We start from the raw sequence: 17,682 nt of genomic DNA, 5'->3' as shown, positions 1-17,682 counted from the left end.
TAGATGATATTTGCTAAATCCAAATGTTTATCCATTTGTTAATAGTAATAACATTTAAAAATTACTTTTGTCAACACTGAAAGACTTTAGTACTATGATCAATTCAGTGTCTAATCATGATTTCTACATATATGGTCAATGAGCTAATTTGTTTTTCTTAATTCTACTTACTTGTTTTATGTAGAGCTTCTAATGGAGCACAGGGGGCGAGGGGGGAAAGAGTCAATATGAAGAGGAATGTTAAAGGAAAAGAAAGCATCAATAAAACATTTAAAAGAAAAATATTACTTTCTTAAATTACGCAGTAATAACAGCATAAAATTTAAAAATAGTAAATAACTGTAACTGGTCACATGAAACTTCAGATAAAATAACAATGTAATTTTCAGTATGTCTATTATTTCATTAATTTTCACACACACAGCTAAACAGATTTTTGCATACTTTTTAAACTTTCAGAGTATACTATTAAGTTCTTCATAGGGAGAAAGTTGTTATTGTATATAATACTTTAATTTGTTATTTGTACATAGTGATTTCTTCAACCATTATATGTATTTAACTTCATCCAATCTAGAGATATTTTATTTTTCTCATTTTGTCATATACAATAAAACATACACACAACAGTGATTCCTTATGAAAAGGGAATATTTGTTTGGGAAGAAATAATCATGAAAAATCAACTATGTGACAAGACTTCTGAGAGAGAAAAATTGCAAATTGTTTTAAGTGTTACAAATTGAATTAAGAAATAACAGAGGGGGCAGCTGGGTAGCTCAGTGGATTGAGAGCCAGGCCTAGAGATGGGAGGTCCTAGGTTCAAGTCTGACCTCAGACACTTCCCAGCTGTGTGACCCTGGGCAAGTCCCTTGACCCCCATTGCCTTGCCCTTACCACTCTTCTGCCTTGGAACCAATACACAGTATTGACTCCAAGACGGAAGGTAAGGGTTAAAAAAAAGAAAAAAGAAATAACAGAAAATTCTCTCAGTTCCAAATAATGGAAAATGTTTTAGATGAAGTAAGTTAAATTCAAAATAACTTTTGCTTAACACAGAAGAAAATCTTTTATACTGGTGAATTTTTCTTATAAAGAGAATTTGAACAGCAACAAATGCATTCAAGGAAAACTTTTATTTTTCAAGTGTATCCACAAAACAAGTCAATATTACAATATTTTATAAAAATATTAAGTTTTAGGCTACCATTTTTTAGTTTTAAAAAGTATTTGTGCTAGAGGGTTTTTTTTCTGCCAACTTTCATTTTTGGTTAGGGTATATTCCACATTAAGATTTTAGAGATGAAAAGTTGTTGGAAAAAAAGCTTTAAATGTATAAAGTTGATTTTCTCAACAAGTTTAAAAATACATAACCATTTAAAATGAATACATATTAAGTTAGTGTTAAATTTCTTTACTATACAAATGTTATTACAAGGAACTATTTCCATTCAGTTAAAACCTAATGAATACCAGCATCATTTTCTGGCTTTTTTCTTTAATGACATTAGTACATAAACATATAATTGTGTTACCCTTTTTAAATGCTTAGAAAAATTACAATTTCATAGTTTACATAAAGCCCTTTAAAAATCTCATATCACAGGTTTATAGAAGGTAAGGGAAAATGATATGATGGCACTATTTTTAGAAAGATCCATTTGGTAGAGGGATTCAATACTAAGTAGGTAATGTAAACATGAAAAATCATAATCTTTAGTACCAGAATTCTATTGCCCACTTGCATTAAGGTTTTCCATCACATTTTTAAAAAATGGCTTGAATTTTAGCAGATACCAAAGGATAAATTAAAGTTTTCATGATTCATTCAGGTAAATGAAAGTTATAAAACTTCATTTCCAAACTCCAGAGACATATGATGTTATTGCTTAATACAAGGTATAACTGCAAAGAGAAGCTTAAAAAAAATAACATAAATGATTACCTTCAAAGATGTCTCCTTTAAAAACTACATTTATTGCAAGGGGAACTCTTTTTATGGAATTACCTTCAAAACTAGCTTGTAAGTCAAACAAGAAAAGTAGCTTAATTACAGTCAAAATCTCTCTTTTCTAAACCTAAGGGTTGGGTTAAAAAAGTTATCCCCTCTTGATCCTCAACCATGTTTGTTCACCATAATTAATTTGAATTTTGGGCTATTTCCAAAAAACAGATCCATCTACAAATGACTAGGAATATCTGTCACTACTGGGAACATTTAAAAGAATAAGTTCTGAAGGCAATTCCAAACAGGTTCCAAAAATGTTTTGGGCAATGACAGCATTGTTGGAATAAAGGGTATATAAGTCTTCCATGTTGACTACTCTGAAGGGGACAACACAGAGTTGGATGTATATTTTAAAAAATAAAGCCATAGAGCCTCATGATCTTAGTCACATTACTTATGTCTGAAATCACAGAAAATAGTTACAGTGTTGGTTGTTTTGAATGCCAGAAGAGCTATGTTGTCACTATATTAGGTCAACAATAAACACTATGTCCCTCCCCTCTACCTTTATTTTTTCAAATTCTCTTTTCCCATTTTCCTCTTAAATATATCTTCTTCTGTCTGTTAAACGTTTTATTAAAAAAAAAAAAAAGCAAAAGTGCAATCATTCAAATCCCTGAACTAGTGACATTTTACATTTGTGGCACCCATCACCATGAGTACATAGTTACATCTCACAGTACCAATTTTATTTTTTTTTAAATGCACTGTCTAAAGATTGGCCTTTTTTCTTCTTCTTAAGAACTAAAGATTAACAACTATTCCCTCAGATTGTAGACTATGATTTCAAGTCACAAATTCTCAGCTTTTATGATCATAATCTCATAAAATATTAGCACATTTCCTAGAGACCTCATTATTCTAATTGGAGCTAGTCAAAACATAATTAAAAAGAAAAATCTCTCATGCTATTTTCCAGTTACATTAAAATAAGTATTAACAGTGCATTATGCTTTCCAATTTCATTGCCTGACACCTAACATTTAATCAAGTTATATACTGTTTAGATTTATTTTTCTTCTTTCCAAAACCTGGATTATCTCATGCAAAAGGAAAATTAAATCAATGTTATAGATTTATCAAATATGAAAAATTTTATTTAAATTATGAATGGAAAAAATTTTACAGAACTGGAATGGAAATATTTGGTCCAATACCAAAAAGTTCCTTGATTTAAAATTATACTGAAAGTGTCATTTTGCATTTGTGTTTATCTCCCAGGTTTATACATAATGCTAAACAAGTTTCCCCTAATGTCAAAATTCTGAGTTTGGGGGGAATAAAGAAAGGAAGGGATTTACAAATAGTAGCCTTGTTGCTATTCATTATCATGCCAACACTCATACTGTCATTTGTATCTTAGTTAAAACTTCCTTTGGACCCTGAAATAAATTGGAAAATTGCATCATTGGTTCTTTAGAGTTTAACACTTAAAAAAAGTGGTTTTGTGCAACTGTATCTGGAATTCCAGTTTGCCATGAAAAGCATGCAGAGTGGAGAAGATTTTCTTCTTTAGATTCCTTTACGTAAGTGAGGAACTCTACACAAGTTCTTTTACATTTTGGCAAATTTGTGCATATAGTGTAGGGTTGTGACTTATAAATTGTCACCTGGCTGGTACTGTGGTTCTGTAGCAGTAAAGTAGTCTTCTAAGAAGGACTGAATATATTCAAATGTTGGTCTTTCATCAGGGTCCTTCTTCCAACAAAGGTTCATCAGCTCATGGAGAGATTCTGGGCAGCCCTGAGGACAAGGCATTCTGTATCCCCGTTCTACCTGTTCCAAGACTTCACGATTTACCATCCCTAGTACAAAAAAGTTTAAAGCAGCAAATAGTAGTATTAGGGTTTGAGTATGCAGTGGATTGTGCTATCAAGTATATTTATTTGGGAGAAAGAACAACTTCAAAAAATCTAACAAAACTGAAACATGAACAATCACATCTCCTAAATAAGGAAGTCTTGATGTACCGAGGCAAAAAAATTTATTTTATTAACATGTTAACCTGTACTCTGAGAAATTTTATTTTTTAACACTAAGTTTAATACTTAAGTCTTTATGAAGTTAATATATTTAATACTGTTTTATCTCTTGAGGATATTAATTTTTTAAATTAGTCATATATCTAACATATATAACAATACCCTAAGCTTGAGATGCCTTTAGACAAAAGAATAAGGCAGCCTTCTTACATACTTTGGTTTGGTAGGTCCTTCTATAGTTTATGCTTCTCATTGGCAATGGCTTTAAGAATTCAGGGTCAGCTCCATGCCATAACAAAGCACCAGAATAGGGTTTTAGGAGAGACATAGAATTCATGTAGTTGAAATAAAATTGTTTAAAATGACTGAATGTTTAGTTTTACAATATGAAGTGGTAGTACTTTTCATTTTTTAGATCTATTATTTTCTTTAAGTTAAGAAGCACTTATTTGTTCTCTTGCCTACCTCCCCTATTAAAAAAGAAAATAAAAACCTTGTGGCATATTTGCATAGTTATTAAACAAAATAAATTTGTTAGTCATGATCAAAAGTGAATGTCTCATTCTGTATATTGTCCATCACCTCTTTTTTTTAAGTCCATTATTCCCATTTCTCTTAAGTAAGTTTCTAAACTCTCAATTCTTAAAACAATTGTCTTCTAAAATTATAATTATTTAACCAGGGAAAACATGAATGAGATCTCTTGGGATGCCTTTAAGCAAAGGTAAGATGCACAATTTTGTGTAATGCTATGAGCCTTACTGATTTCAAAATGAGATCCCACTATCCTCTTTTCTGAAAAGAAATTAATTTGCTATCTTTTAGTTATAAACAAGAAAGCTAAAGGACGAGATATCTCTATTTACAACCCCAGAGTAAAATTTTGAAATACTTTGACAAGATTTTGCAATCATTACCAATTATATTTTCTAGGTCATGATTTTCTTTAAAACACTAGGCTCAGGGCAGCTGGGCAGAGGATTGAGAGCCAGGCCTAGAGATGGGAGATCCTGGGTTCAAATCTGGCCTCCAACACTTCCCAACTGTGTGACCCTGGGCAAGTCACTTGACCACCATTTCCTAGCCCTTACCACTCCTTCTGCCTACATAGTATTGGTTCCAAGGCAGAAGGTAAGGGCTTTTAAAAAATAAACACATAAAATAAACACTAGGCTCAATAAGCAAATAACCTTTTACTTAAAAAATATTTTTATGAGTCTAAAATATTTTAGTGGCTCCACTTTATGTATTTAAAGGACTTTATGATATTAAACAGAGATCAAAATGTTTATTAAGGTATTGTTAATAAAGATAATTTATTACAGGCTAATTTCTTGTAAGTTGCTCATGAAGGAGATCTGTATAATAACTCTATCAACTACATTATCTGAATCAGGTCAAATGTCCCAATGTTTAATTAACCATGCTAGACATATTATATAGTTTATTGGGGTGTGTGTGTGTGTGTGTGTGTGTGAGTGAGAGAGAGAGAGAGAGAGAGAGAGAGAGAGAGAGAGAGAGAGAGAGAGAGAGAGAGAGAGAGAGAGAGAGATTATTGGAAAAGTGTAACAGGATACTTCAGGATCTGAGACTGTTGGTATAGTTTTCCTTCTATAGACAAAGATGCCAAACTGTTTATAACTTGGCAAATTATCTTTAAGAGCTGTTGTGCTAAAATTTAGCATTCTATGAGCAACAGGCCTAGATTCAAATACAACAGATACTGTATTTGAAAAATTTATAGTGCAGTTAAGATCTGTCAAAGCTTGTCCTCCACTTATATCTTTTGAAAAACCAGATCTTCTCCTAATCATGATACGGTACTAGAGTAAGGTTTAGTTAAAATTTTTAGATTTTTTTTTTAAGATTTTAGATTTAGTAGAGATTTAGAAATGAACCTGGTTAATTCATGAGATTCTATTGAGTTTTCAATGTCTAAGAGGAGAATGGAAATTTCTGGTTACTTGCTAGGAATAAGTCTGATATACAGATTATCTTTCTGTAATTTTACATAAATACTTGACAAAAACAAACCTTTGGGGGTTTTCTGTAAGTAAATATGCTATTATTGGTAGAACTGTGTGCTTTGCTATTGAAATCCTCTAAATTAATGCTGAAATTATAGCAGTAAGAATCATTCTCTAAATTGAAAATGAACTGAAGTACTTTCTCAGGCACCTAAGACCTAAGATGAAGGCATGGAGTTCTGTTTTGAAAAATGACAAATATCACTTGGAATCTTGGCAAATTCTATAGCATTTTTCATTTCATAAAAGGGAATGGTAGAGACAGAAGATGATGGAATAGGTAAATTATTTCATTTCATTTCATTCAATAACCAGGAAGCTGGTGGTAAAATGGATAGAGCGCTGAGACAGAGTCAAGCCCTAAATTTTAAATATAGCCTCAGATGCTTACCAGCTGTGTGACATAGGGCAAGCCATTTAACCTGTCTGCCTCAGTTTCCCCAAATATAAAACAGAGATAAATAATAGCACCTACCTCTCAAGGTTGTCATGAGAGTCAAATAAGGCAATAAGGTAAAATAAGGCAAATGAGGTAAAAGTGTTTAGCATAGTGCTAAGAATATAGTAGGTGCTATATAAATAAATGCTTATTCCTTTCTCCCTTTTCTTTCCTTCCCCCTGATCTCTGGTTAGACAGAACATAGAAAAAAGTATATGAGGTTAGAACCATACGAATGGAGGAGATACTAAAGGAGATGATTAGATGCTGAAAGAAGAAAGGGACATTATAGAAAAGATGTGGAAACCAAAAAATTACATTTTTATAAAGAGGTAAAACAGGAATACAGAGGAGAAACAAAATATGTATGTATATGATGGAGATGAGAAAACATTCATCAGAGACTAGGACTTTAATTCTTTGTCATGGTAGGTAAGGGATAAAGTTTTCCAAGAGAAAAGAAACTCAAGCAATCAAATGAACAAGCACTTATTGAAGACCTACTACCTGCTTGGCATTATGCAAATTGCTAGAAATATAAAAACATAAGTCATTTTGGGGTGGGAGGCATAGGTATTAGGGGGATAAGAGGAGAGTGAAAATTTCTGGTTAATTGCTAGGAATAAGTCTGCTATATAGACTATCTTTCTATAACTTAACATAAATCAGTAAAAGGCCTGATGTGGTATTTAACTAGAGTTCTGAAGGGAACCAAAAAAAGAAGTACAGATAAAAAAAGGACTACATTTCAGATACAGAAGAAAAGTTGTCAAAGGCATAGAGATGGGAGAAGGAATGTTGTGTGTGAAGAACAAAGAGGCCAGAGATTTGGCTAGATCACTGAATGTGTGATGGTAAATAATGTATAAAGAGGAAAAAGGTAGATTGAATCCAGGTATTAAAAAGGGTCTTAAATGTCAAACAGAAGGTCTTGAATTTGACCCTGAAAGTATTATTTAGTTATTTTGAAAAAAAGTATTGATATTTTCAAAATAAACCAAAAAGAGAATTAAATGAAAAAGAATAAAAAAATATAAGACCGATCAATTTCATCTGACTCTTTGTTTATAGACCTAGGATTTCACTGGTGTGATGAAATTCCTGGTATGTAAAGTCACTAAAGGGATATAGTATATAATAAAAATATAAGCAATATTTAAATTTAGTTCATTTTTAAACTTTAACTATATATATTGTGTGTGTGTGTGTCACACACACATATACATACACACACGAAAACAGAGTAACAAAAAGTGATGGAACAACTAAGACTTTAAAAGAATGCTTACCTGGATATGGCACTCTACCCTTTGTTACAAGTTCTGTTAGCAGAATTCCAAATGACCAAACATCAGATTTAATTGTGAAACGACCATATAATGCAGCCTCAGGAGCTGTCCACTTGATTGGAAATTTGGCTCCTAAAATGAATAAAATTCTTAAATCAGCAAGAAATATGTTTGTTTATTTAAAAAGTAGGTATTAACTGCATAAATGTTTAATAACTACTGGCTATGTTTAAGACGATGTGTTATATGCTTGAAGGGTATAGAAAGAGAATCTTTGCCCTCAAAAAGCTTACACTCTAGGCTGGGAAATATTAAATGTTCACAAATAACTATCATGCAAAGTTAACATGATCAATTCCACAAGGGTCCTATATAAATAAATGCCTCAGTAATGTGAAAGAAGAGGATTACTCCTGGCTGAGGTGACCAGGAAAGACTTCTTCAGAGTTAAGAACTGAATTGCACTCAGAAGGAATAGGCTGGAGGTGGGGGTAGAAGATTGGGTTAGGCAATAAAATGGCTGAGTTAATTGCAGAAATAAGTGTTCCTAGGTGAGAAGCATTAAGGTCTATTTTGGGAATAGCAAGTGGTTCTATTGGGGTATATGTAAGGGAATAGGAGAGATCAAGTCTTGAAGTCAACTGGGACCAAAAAGAGACCCCAAATGCCAAATTAAGGAGTCAGCAATTTAAGTGCTTATGTGCACAAAAGACAGTTCATACCCTCAAAAAGTTTACATTCTGAGGAATGTAACCTTAAAATTTCTTAGACTTATGAATGTTGGAAATTTCCCCATTGGGAAATTTCATACTTAAAAAAATTTCCTACTGATAGTAAGAACTCTATTGGAATATGAAACTCCTTGGCATGGGAGGACCCTTCTCCTCCCTACTTAAGTCTACTTTAGGACAGAAACCTTTTGCTAAACAATGGAAAGGGCTTTGACCTATGCTTAAGCATAGAACAGGAAGTTCTTTGAGTCATGATTGATTTTAGAATTGATACAATAGAGATACTTGGAATGACAGAACCAGGTCTTGGAAACTACAATCTCCACCCTACTCAGAGTAACAGGATTTAGGAAGGGCTGCAGCAAAGATCAAGATTTAATTATTTGAGAATATGACCTTCAACAGACATGTGTAAAGGGGACAGACCTCTGGGCGGTCCTGGGTTAAGCCAGAGCCACCATTGGCACAGGGGAGACATCGACAGTGATTGGTAGATGTGAGAACTGAGGGGAGGGAACTTAGATTGTTGGCTTAAAGGAGGAGTTTTTGCTCTGAAGGAGGTCTGAGAGGAGAGGTCCTGGAGGGAGAGTTCCTGGAGAGATCTTGAAGGAGGCTGAATTCTCTGGAAACATTTCTTGAAAGGAGGTTCTCTTGAAGGTGGAGCCTAAGGTTGGCATGAGAAGCCTTACCTAGAGAGATCTTGGGTGAGTGATAAAACCAACTGACTGATTTATCTCTTAGGACTGAGGTCTAGGCCTTATTGGCTTGAGGCCCTTCATTCTTATTCCTTTCTTACTTTCTCTCTTTTTCTATTGATTAATCAGTGTATTATAAATTAAATTTCTCTATAAACCCAGTTGGCTTGGGCATATTCATAAATTGGGAATATATTCCCTGGTGACCATCTTATATTTATATATAACCAAGACACAGTAGAAAACATATTTCAGCGGTCATAATTGTTATATATTTCCCTTGCTCCCAAACATTTTAATTATCACAGTTTATGGCTCCCACTCTCTTATCTACAACTATTTAATGCTCAAAACTATTTTAAATCTAACAGGAAGACAACACAAAAATGATGAGGTTCAAAAGAGGTGGAAAGAGGAAAAGGAAGGGGAAGTCCAGAGGAATGTGGCCTAATGGGAAATGAAGAAATAGCTGGCCTGGGTACCTTCTTAAATAAAGCTTTTGGAAATCAACTTGAAACTGTCCAGAAAGTCATCAAATGTGCATACTCTTTGGCGCAGAAATACCAGTTCTATACTATATTCCAAAGTTTAAAGACAGAGGAAATGGACTTCTATCAACAAAAATATTTTTTGTACTTCTTTTTGTGATGGCAATGTGACTAAATAAATTTTGGTACAGGTATTTTATATATATATATAAAATTGCTGTACTGTAAGAAATTATGAAGGGAACATTTTCTTACATGAACTGATACAAACTAAAGTGAGCAAAATTAGAACAATTTATACAGTAACAACAATGTAAAAACATAAACTTCTGGGGTAGAGCCATGATGGTGGAGAAGGTTTGTGGAAAAATTATATGATGCCTCAGAATGAATTCTAGAGCAGCATAACCCACAAAAAGATGGGATGAAGTAATTTTTCAGCCCAAAACAATTTAGAAGACTGACATAAGGGATCCAGTCTACTGGAGTGGAGGTAGAGCACAAAACATCATAATAGGGCAAGCCCCACCATGGTAATGGGCCCTGGGTGCAGCTGAAGTAGCAGCAAAGCCTTCCAGAGCTCTCAGCCGCAGGTTGAAAAATGCTCAGAAGAAGATTAGAGAGGTCCCTTTGTTGGCTCTGGGTGCAATTCTCATTGCATTGCCCATTTGTGGATCCAAGTAACAGTTCGGGGGTAGGGTTTTAGACATTAGTATACACCAGCACTTACATCCACAGTGGATTAGGAACTGTTCATAGTTCATAGTTCTAAAGGGGGAAAAGAGTGCTTGTGTTACTCACAGCCCAGATTACAGCCAGAAAAGTATTATTAAACACACCTCTCCTTACTTCAAACCACCTTAGAAGAACTGTAAGTAGGCTAGATACCCAGAGCTACCTCTGAAGGCAACCTCACAAAGAATCTGAAGCTTGGAACAGTTACAATTACAGAGCACAACTTTTAACAGTTTTTTAAATTAAAAGAAAAAGGCTGTGCAACCAAAATCTCCAAGAAAAATAGTTGTTCTCATACCCAAAAAGAAATCAATGGAGAAGCTCAAAAAGGATTTTAGAAGTCAAATAAGAGATAGTAGAAAATTTGGGAAAGGAAATGAGAACGATATGGGAAAATCATAAAAAAAAGGCTTGGTAAAGAAGGCACAAAAATGTACCAAAGAAAATAATTTCTTAAAAAACGGAAGTGATCAATTGGTAAAAGAGGAACAAAAATCTGCTGAAGAAAGGAATTTCTTAAAAAGTAGAACTGGTCAAACAGAAAAAGATATACAAAAATGCACTGAAGAGAAGAACTTCTTAACAGGGAGAATTGGCCATATGGAAAAAAGAGGTACACAAATTCACTGAGAATGTGAACTATCTCATTGGAAAAACAAATGACCTGGAAAAATAAATCCAGGAGGGATAACCTAAGTATTACTGAACTACCTGACAGCCATGTTCAAGAAAAGGCTTTAGATGTTATCTTTTAAGGAATCATTAAGGAAAACTGCCCTGATTTTCTAGAACCAGAAGTTAACATAGAAATTGAAAGAATCCACTGATCCCTCCTGAAAGAGATCCCAAAAGGATAACTTCCAGGAATATAATAGCCAAATTCCAGAACCCTCAGGTCAAGGAGAAAATGTTACAAGTAGTATAAAAGAAACAATTCAAATATCATGGAGCCACAGTCAAGATAACACAAGATTTAGCAGCTTTTATATTAAAGAATCAGAGGGACTAGGATATGATATTCATTCCCATCTCTAGGCCTGGCTCTCAATCCACTGAGCTACCCAGCTGCCCCCTCATTGAGCAAATTCTGATGAGTTATGGTTCATATGTTCCCCTTCCCACCTCCCCCATCTTTCCCTCTACTGTAAAAGTTCTTTCGTGCCTCTTTTCTATGAGATAATTTACCTCATTCTGTTTTTCCCTTCTTCCTCCTCCCAATACATACCTGTTTCTTATGCATTAATTTTATTGTTTTTATATCATCCCATCATATCCAACTCATTCCCTTGACCTCTCTATATACTCCTTTTAAATTCTTTAATAATGATATAGTTCTTTAGAGTTACAAGAATCATTTCCTGATGTAAGTTTGTACACATTTAATCTTATTGAATGTCTTTTGGTTTTTCTTTCCTGTTTACCTTTTTATACTTCTCTTGAGTCTTGTATTTGAGAGTCAGAGTTTCCTTTTAGCCTCTGGTCTTTTCATCAGGAATGTTTGCATGTCCTGTGTTTCATTGAATACCCATTTTTTCCCTTGAAGGATTATCCTGAGTTTTTGTTGGCTAAGTGAGTCTTGGTTGAAGCCCTAGCTCCTTTGCCTTCTGGAATGAATATCATATCCTAGTCCCTCTGATTCTTTAATATAAAAGCTGCTAAATTTCACTAGTCTTTTAAGAATCAACTTCAATGCCATCTCAACTGTGAATTCTTCTGTAATTATCCCAGTCAATAACAATTCCCTCTCCTTCTGGGGAGTCAGCTAGCATTTATTATTAACCTTTCTCTTATAATTATTACAAGCTCCTATTACATAAAGACAACTTCTCTAATATGTAAAGCAGTACCCAATATATGATAACAATAATAATTGGAAATTTACTGCAAGGGTTGATAAAAACCTTACATATATTATTTCATTTGATGGCCATAATAACTTGTGAGATAGGTAGTAAGTACATCAACCCATGTCTTGACTACTGCAATAGCCTACTGGTTGGTTCACTTGCCACAAGTCTCTCTCTACTCCAATTCATCTTTCCCCATTTCTATTTTATAAATAAGGAAACTGGGGCTAAGATTTATTTGCTCAGGTTGACACTGTCAGTAGTGACAGAGGTGCAGGATTCAAACAAGGCTATCCACCTGATTCACTATGCTACCTAGCTTCCTCTAGTAAATAATACATAAATAAAACTTAATATTGTCAAAGTTAAAACTCTTCTACCTGAATGTGATTACATTCCAACCCATCTTCTCCAACAGACTACTCACTGTATCATCACCACTTCTTCACTTATCTTTAATCTTCCTCTGTCTATTGTTTCTGTTACCTATAAAGATGTTCATATATACTCCATCCTCAAAAAACTTTCACTTGATTTATCTATCTTGTTATATTATATCTCTCTCTCTCTTTCTTTTTGTGGCTAAACTTCTTGAGAAAGCAATCAACAGTTAGTGCCTCCACTTTCTTTCTTCTTACTTTCTTTTTAACATTCTACAGTTTGGCTTCTGAATTCATCATTCATTTAAAACTGCTCTCTTCAACGTCACTAATGATTTCAGGATCACCAAATCCAATGGCCCTTTTAAAATCATCATCCTTCCTGACTTCTCTGTGGCCTCTGACACTCAATTACTCACTTCTTAGGCTTTCATGACACTATTCTCTCTGAATTTCTCTCCTCACAATATGACCCCTTCTTAGTCTCTTTTGCTGGATCTTCATCCAGGTCACACATGCTAACAATAGGTATCATACAAGACTTTGTCCTGTCTCTCCTCTCTTCTCTTTTTATGCCAGGTGTCAACAAACTATATAGTAAGACCAAATCTAGTTAGCTGTGACTGACAAGCAAATAATAATTTTTACATTGAATTAAATGTACAAAAGCCATTCTGAGCTCTCTGAAGTATAAAAACAGGTGTGCCAATCAATGTGTTCATCTAAACATTGAACTCTAGGTTTGTATCTCCAACTGCTTTTCAGATATTTTGAACTGAATTTACAGCAGACTTCAACATGTCCAAAACTGAATTCATTATTCTTTTTTCCAAACCCTCCCCTAACCCTGAATTTCCCTATTGTTGCCAAAGGTTCTATCGTCTTCCAAGTCATGTTGGTTTGAAACCTAGCATCAACCTCCACCCTTCACTTTCTCTCCCTTCTCCCTTCCATATCTAATTTGTTACCAACCCATGCCTATTGATTTTATTTTCAAACCATCCCTCATGTAGGGCCCTTCTCCTGACATCTCCATCAATATGGTGCAGGTCTCGATCACCTCATGTCTTAACTACTGCAATAGCAAGCTGGTTGGTTTACCTGCCACAAGTCTCTTCCCAACTCTGGTCATCTTTCACTCAGCTATCACTTATCTGTGCCTTGTAAAGAATAGATCTGCTTATGTGTCATACCCACACCCACCCCTCCAATGGCTTAATAATTCTTCTACTTGGCATTCAAAACCCTCCATAATTCCTTCCCTGCCTCCCCCAAGCCTTTTTATATGTGATACCTCATCAATGTACTCTGTAATTCAATGACACTGACCTTCTTGCTGTTCCTTGAATATATCCATCTCCCAACTCCAAACACTTTCACTGGTTGTCCTGCCTGCCTAGAATGTTCTCCCTCCTCATCTCTGCCTTGTGGTTTCTGTGGCTTCCTTCAAGTCCCAGCTAGAATCCTATCTTCTACATGAAGCCTTTCCTGATCCTCTTTAAAGTTCTAGTGCCTTCCTTCTGGTGATTATTTCCAATTTATCCAGCATGGAGCTTGTATATACATAGTTGTCTGAATGTTGTCTTTGATCTCTTTGAGAAGAGACTGTGAAGTCCTTGAAAGCAGGGAATGTCTTTTGCCTCTTTTTGCATTTCCAGTGCTTAGCACAGTGCCTGGAACACAGTAAGTACTTGATAAATGTTGATGGTTTGACTGAACAACATATTGAAACTAACTATTATTACTGACTCATAAAACATAAGTAAAAATCACTTTTACCAATTTCTATGGGATATTGCAAAAAAAAATGATACTTTGTTAAAAGAAATACATTCAGGAAAATGATATCACCAATGTAATGATCCTAAAAAAAAAAAGGAGCTGTCTTCTCTTGTTTTCTCAGAAGTTTTCTGAATGGCAGGCTAAGGGAGAGAAAAATGTATCTCGTAAAATACCACTTTCCTCTGCCTAAGTCTGAAGCTTTTCTTGTTTTTCACTGTGTTGGTTAGGCTCAATCTTTAAAAAAGGGGGAAGGAATAAGGGTCCAAATATGTTACTTGATACCGAACTAAACATAAAAAGCTCTACTTTTACCACGTGTATTGAGGACACAATCACATTCTTTCTTTAAAAATAATAAAATTTTATTTTATTTTTTTGAAAAATAAAAAGTAAAAAAATAATAATAAACCATAGCTAAAGAAAACATTTGTGGGGCAAGATATGATTGAGTTAATTTGTGATATAGTAAATAGAACACTGGGTCTGGAGTCAGGAAGACTTGAGTTCTGCATCCAGCCTGACATTTACTAGCTTGTGACCCCAGGCTAGTCATTTAAACTGTATGTCTTAGTTTCCTCATCTGTAAAATGGGGATATCCCTACCTTGTAGGGTTGTTATAAAGCAAATCATGCAATCTTTGTAAAGCACTTTATCAAAGGGTCTGGCACTAATATAAATGCTTATTGCCTTCACCATAAGATGGATCCTCTCAGCCTTGGGACTATATACCACCCTCTATCACTTTGATTAGAGAGCTCAGAACATCTCCTCATTTCTTACCTGGCTGCACTGCTTTGGGACTTCTCTGATTTTCCTACCAGGACTCCCCTGGCTCCATACCCCAACCTTTCAGTTTTCTTTTGTGTGCAGCCTTCCTCTGTTTTATGTAAACTCTTTGGGGACAGGGACTTTTCCATCACTTGGCTGGTACCTGGCACAGAGTAGGTACTTAATAAATGCTTACTGACTGACTGATCTCTGTGGGAGCATTCAGTTCAACAAACTGTAATTATCAACAATCATTAGTTCTTTGAATAATCACATCAAGTGCTTATGTTACAAAAATGAAATATGACAGAGTTCCTCAAGGAATTTACAATCTAACAAGGATTCTCAACATGAGGTTATTGAACTTGTTCTTTTTTATTCTGATTAACTCTGTTTCTATTGTAATTTTGTGTATTGTGTTTTATGTATTTAAAAACATTATTCTAAGAAGAAATCCATAGCCTTTGTCAGAACTCCAAAAAAATTCATAACAAAAATAAAGTTAAGAACTAATGATTTTGTTTGTGTGTGAGAAATATCTTACAGATAATTATAATAAAAATTATTAGATTCTAAGGGCAGAAAAGTGAATCAAAATAGTATGTTACATTCAAGGATTGAATTACCACTTCTCACTAGAGAAAGCATAAAGAATGTCATAGGGAGCATTGTATATATGCTTAAAAAGAAGAAAAGCATCTCAGTAGATAAGAGACAAAGAGGAGGACCATTATAGGCCTGAAAGCATGTACAGAGGCAGAGAGCTGGTACAGGTCATGACAAAAATCAAGGAACAGAGATAAATCTAGTTTAATTGGAATATAGAATTAACAGATGTATAGAGTAAGGTTAAAAAGGTAGGTTAGAACAAGATTATGGAAACCTATAAAATACCAGATTAAAGAGTCAACATGGTGGAGTAAACTGATGTGAAGAGTTTGAAAGTCATGGATTCAAATCATAATAGCCACATGTCCTGAGGCAAATTATTTAATTCCTTTTCATTGGTTTTCCTTATTTTTAAAATGACAGAACCAGCTCAGGGTTGTTATGAGGGTGGAATGTGATAAAAATAAAAAGTCTTGACAAATATTAAAGGACAACATAAATGATGGCTACTATTAGCTAGTAGTATATGTTTATTAAGCAATGAGAAGTCACTGAAGATTTCTGAGTATGGGAGTTAATTATCAGAGCTATATGAACCCTGGCAATGGTGGACAGAACAGATTGGAGAAAGGAAGCTGGAAGCAGAGAGACCAGAAATAAAGTTGTTACATTAGTCCTGGTAAATACTGACATAAGGCCTGATTTTAAATGGGAGTAGAAATAAAGAAAGAAATGTATGTGACATTATGAAGTAGGATAGACAGAACTAGATTTGAAAACAGAGAAACAACAGTTAAAATTACTTCAAGGATTTAGATCTAGATGACAGAGAAAATTCATCATTAAAAGAGACAGAATATTTTATATATTTTTCTGGTTTATATATCAAGACTATATTTTAGGAGGCAGCTAGGTGGCTCAATTGTTTGAGAGCCAAGCTGAGCGATGGAAAGTTCTAGGTTCAAATCCAATTTCAGACATTTTCTAGCTGTGTGATCCTGGGTAACTGCTTAACCACCATTGCCTAGCCCAGTGATATGAATCTTTTTGAGATGGGAGTGCCAGGCCCCAGCCCCACTCCCACCCCACCCTCCAGACTGCATGTGGTACCCTTCCCCCTCACCAAGTGCCCTGCCCCTCCCCCCCTTACTTCACATAGGGGAGGAAGAAAGCTCTCCCACTGGGTTGCTGGGTGGAGGGGTGGGTGAAGTGAAGAATGCTCACAGCAAGAATAGAGAGGGAAGGGAGTGGCCCAAGCCTTGCCACTTATGAGCTACCCACCTTATCCCCTTGTGTGCTCCCACTGGACTGCTGGGCAGAGTGGTGGTGGGGGGAGGGGGGTTTGAAAAAATGCTGTCAGGTGCAGTGAAGAGGAGGAGGGGAGCTGAGTGTCCACAGACAGTATTTTTTTTTAAACCCTCACCTTCCCTCTTGGAATCAATACTGTGTATTGGTTTCAAGGCAGAAGAATGGTAAGGGCAAGGCAATTGGGGTCAAGTGACTTGCCCAGGATCACACAGCTAAGAAATGTCTGAGGCCAGATTTGAACCCAGGACCTCCTGTCTCTAAGCCTGGATCTCAATACACAAACAGTATTCTGAATGCCATCCTTGGGACCCATACCATAGATTCTCTATCACTGGCTTAGTCCTTATTGCTCTACTGCCTTAGAACTAATACATCGTATTGATTCTAAAATGGAAGTTAGGGGGTTAAAAAAAGACTTTTCTCATAAAGGGAGACCAATTCAGTGCTTTCATTTCAAAATTTTAAAACTTTAGATAGCATTAGTACTAGCTGTTGCTTAAAAGTTTGATAAAAATGTACTATGAATCCATTAGAGCCAAGAGTTTCATTCTTTGGTAGTTCCTTTATAGTTAATTCAATTTCTTTGTAAAGTT

General features: G+C 34.9%; 1 protein-coding gene across 3 annotated transcripts in view; it reads right to left on the bottom strand.

Moving 5' to 3' along the window:
* Positions 1-1,117: 1,117 nt before the first annotated feature.
* The window catches only part of YES1 (YES proto-oncogene 1, Src family tyrosine kinase), a 118,749-nt gene continuing 102,184 nt past the window's right edge, over positions 1,118-17,682 (bottom strand). For 2 of the 3 annotated variants that reach the window (XM_056823772.1, XM_007487641.3), the window contains 2 exons: positions 7,746-7,877; positions 1,118-3,813 (listed from right to left, as the gene is read on the bottom strand). In XM_056823772.1, the coding sequence (XP_056679750.1) occupies positions 3,605-3,813; positions 7,746-7,877 (341 nt within the window). In that variant the 3' untranslated portion in view covers positions 1,118-3,604. Of the gene's footprint in view, positions 3,814-7,745; positions 7,878-13,975; positions 14,295-17,682 lie in introns of those variants that run through there. The other variant, XM_056823774.1, reaches the window with a different exon arrangement.

This window comes from Monodelphis domestica, chromosome 3, assembly GCF_027887165.1.
Source record: "Monodelphis domestica isolate mMonDom1 chromosome 3, mMonDom1.pri, whole genome shotgun sequence".
Lineage (NCBI taxonomy): Eukaryota > Metazoa > Chordata > Mammalia > Didelphimorphia > Didelphidae > Monodelphis > Monodelphis domestica.
Note: the sequence above shows the minus strand (reverse complement) of the source record. Positions and strands in the feature narration are given on the sequence as shown.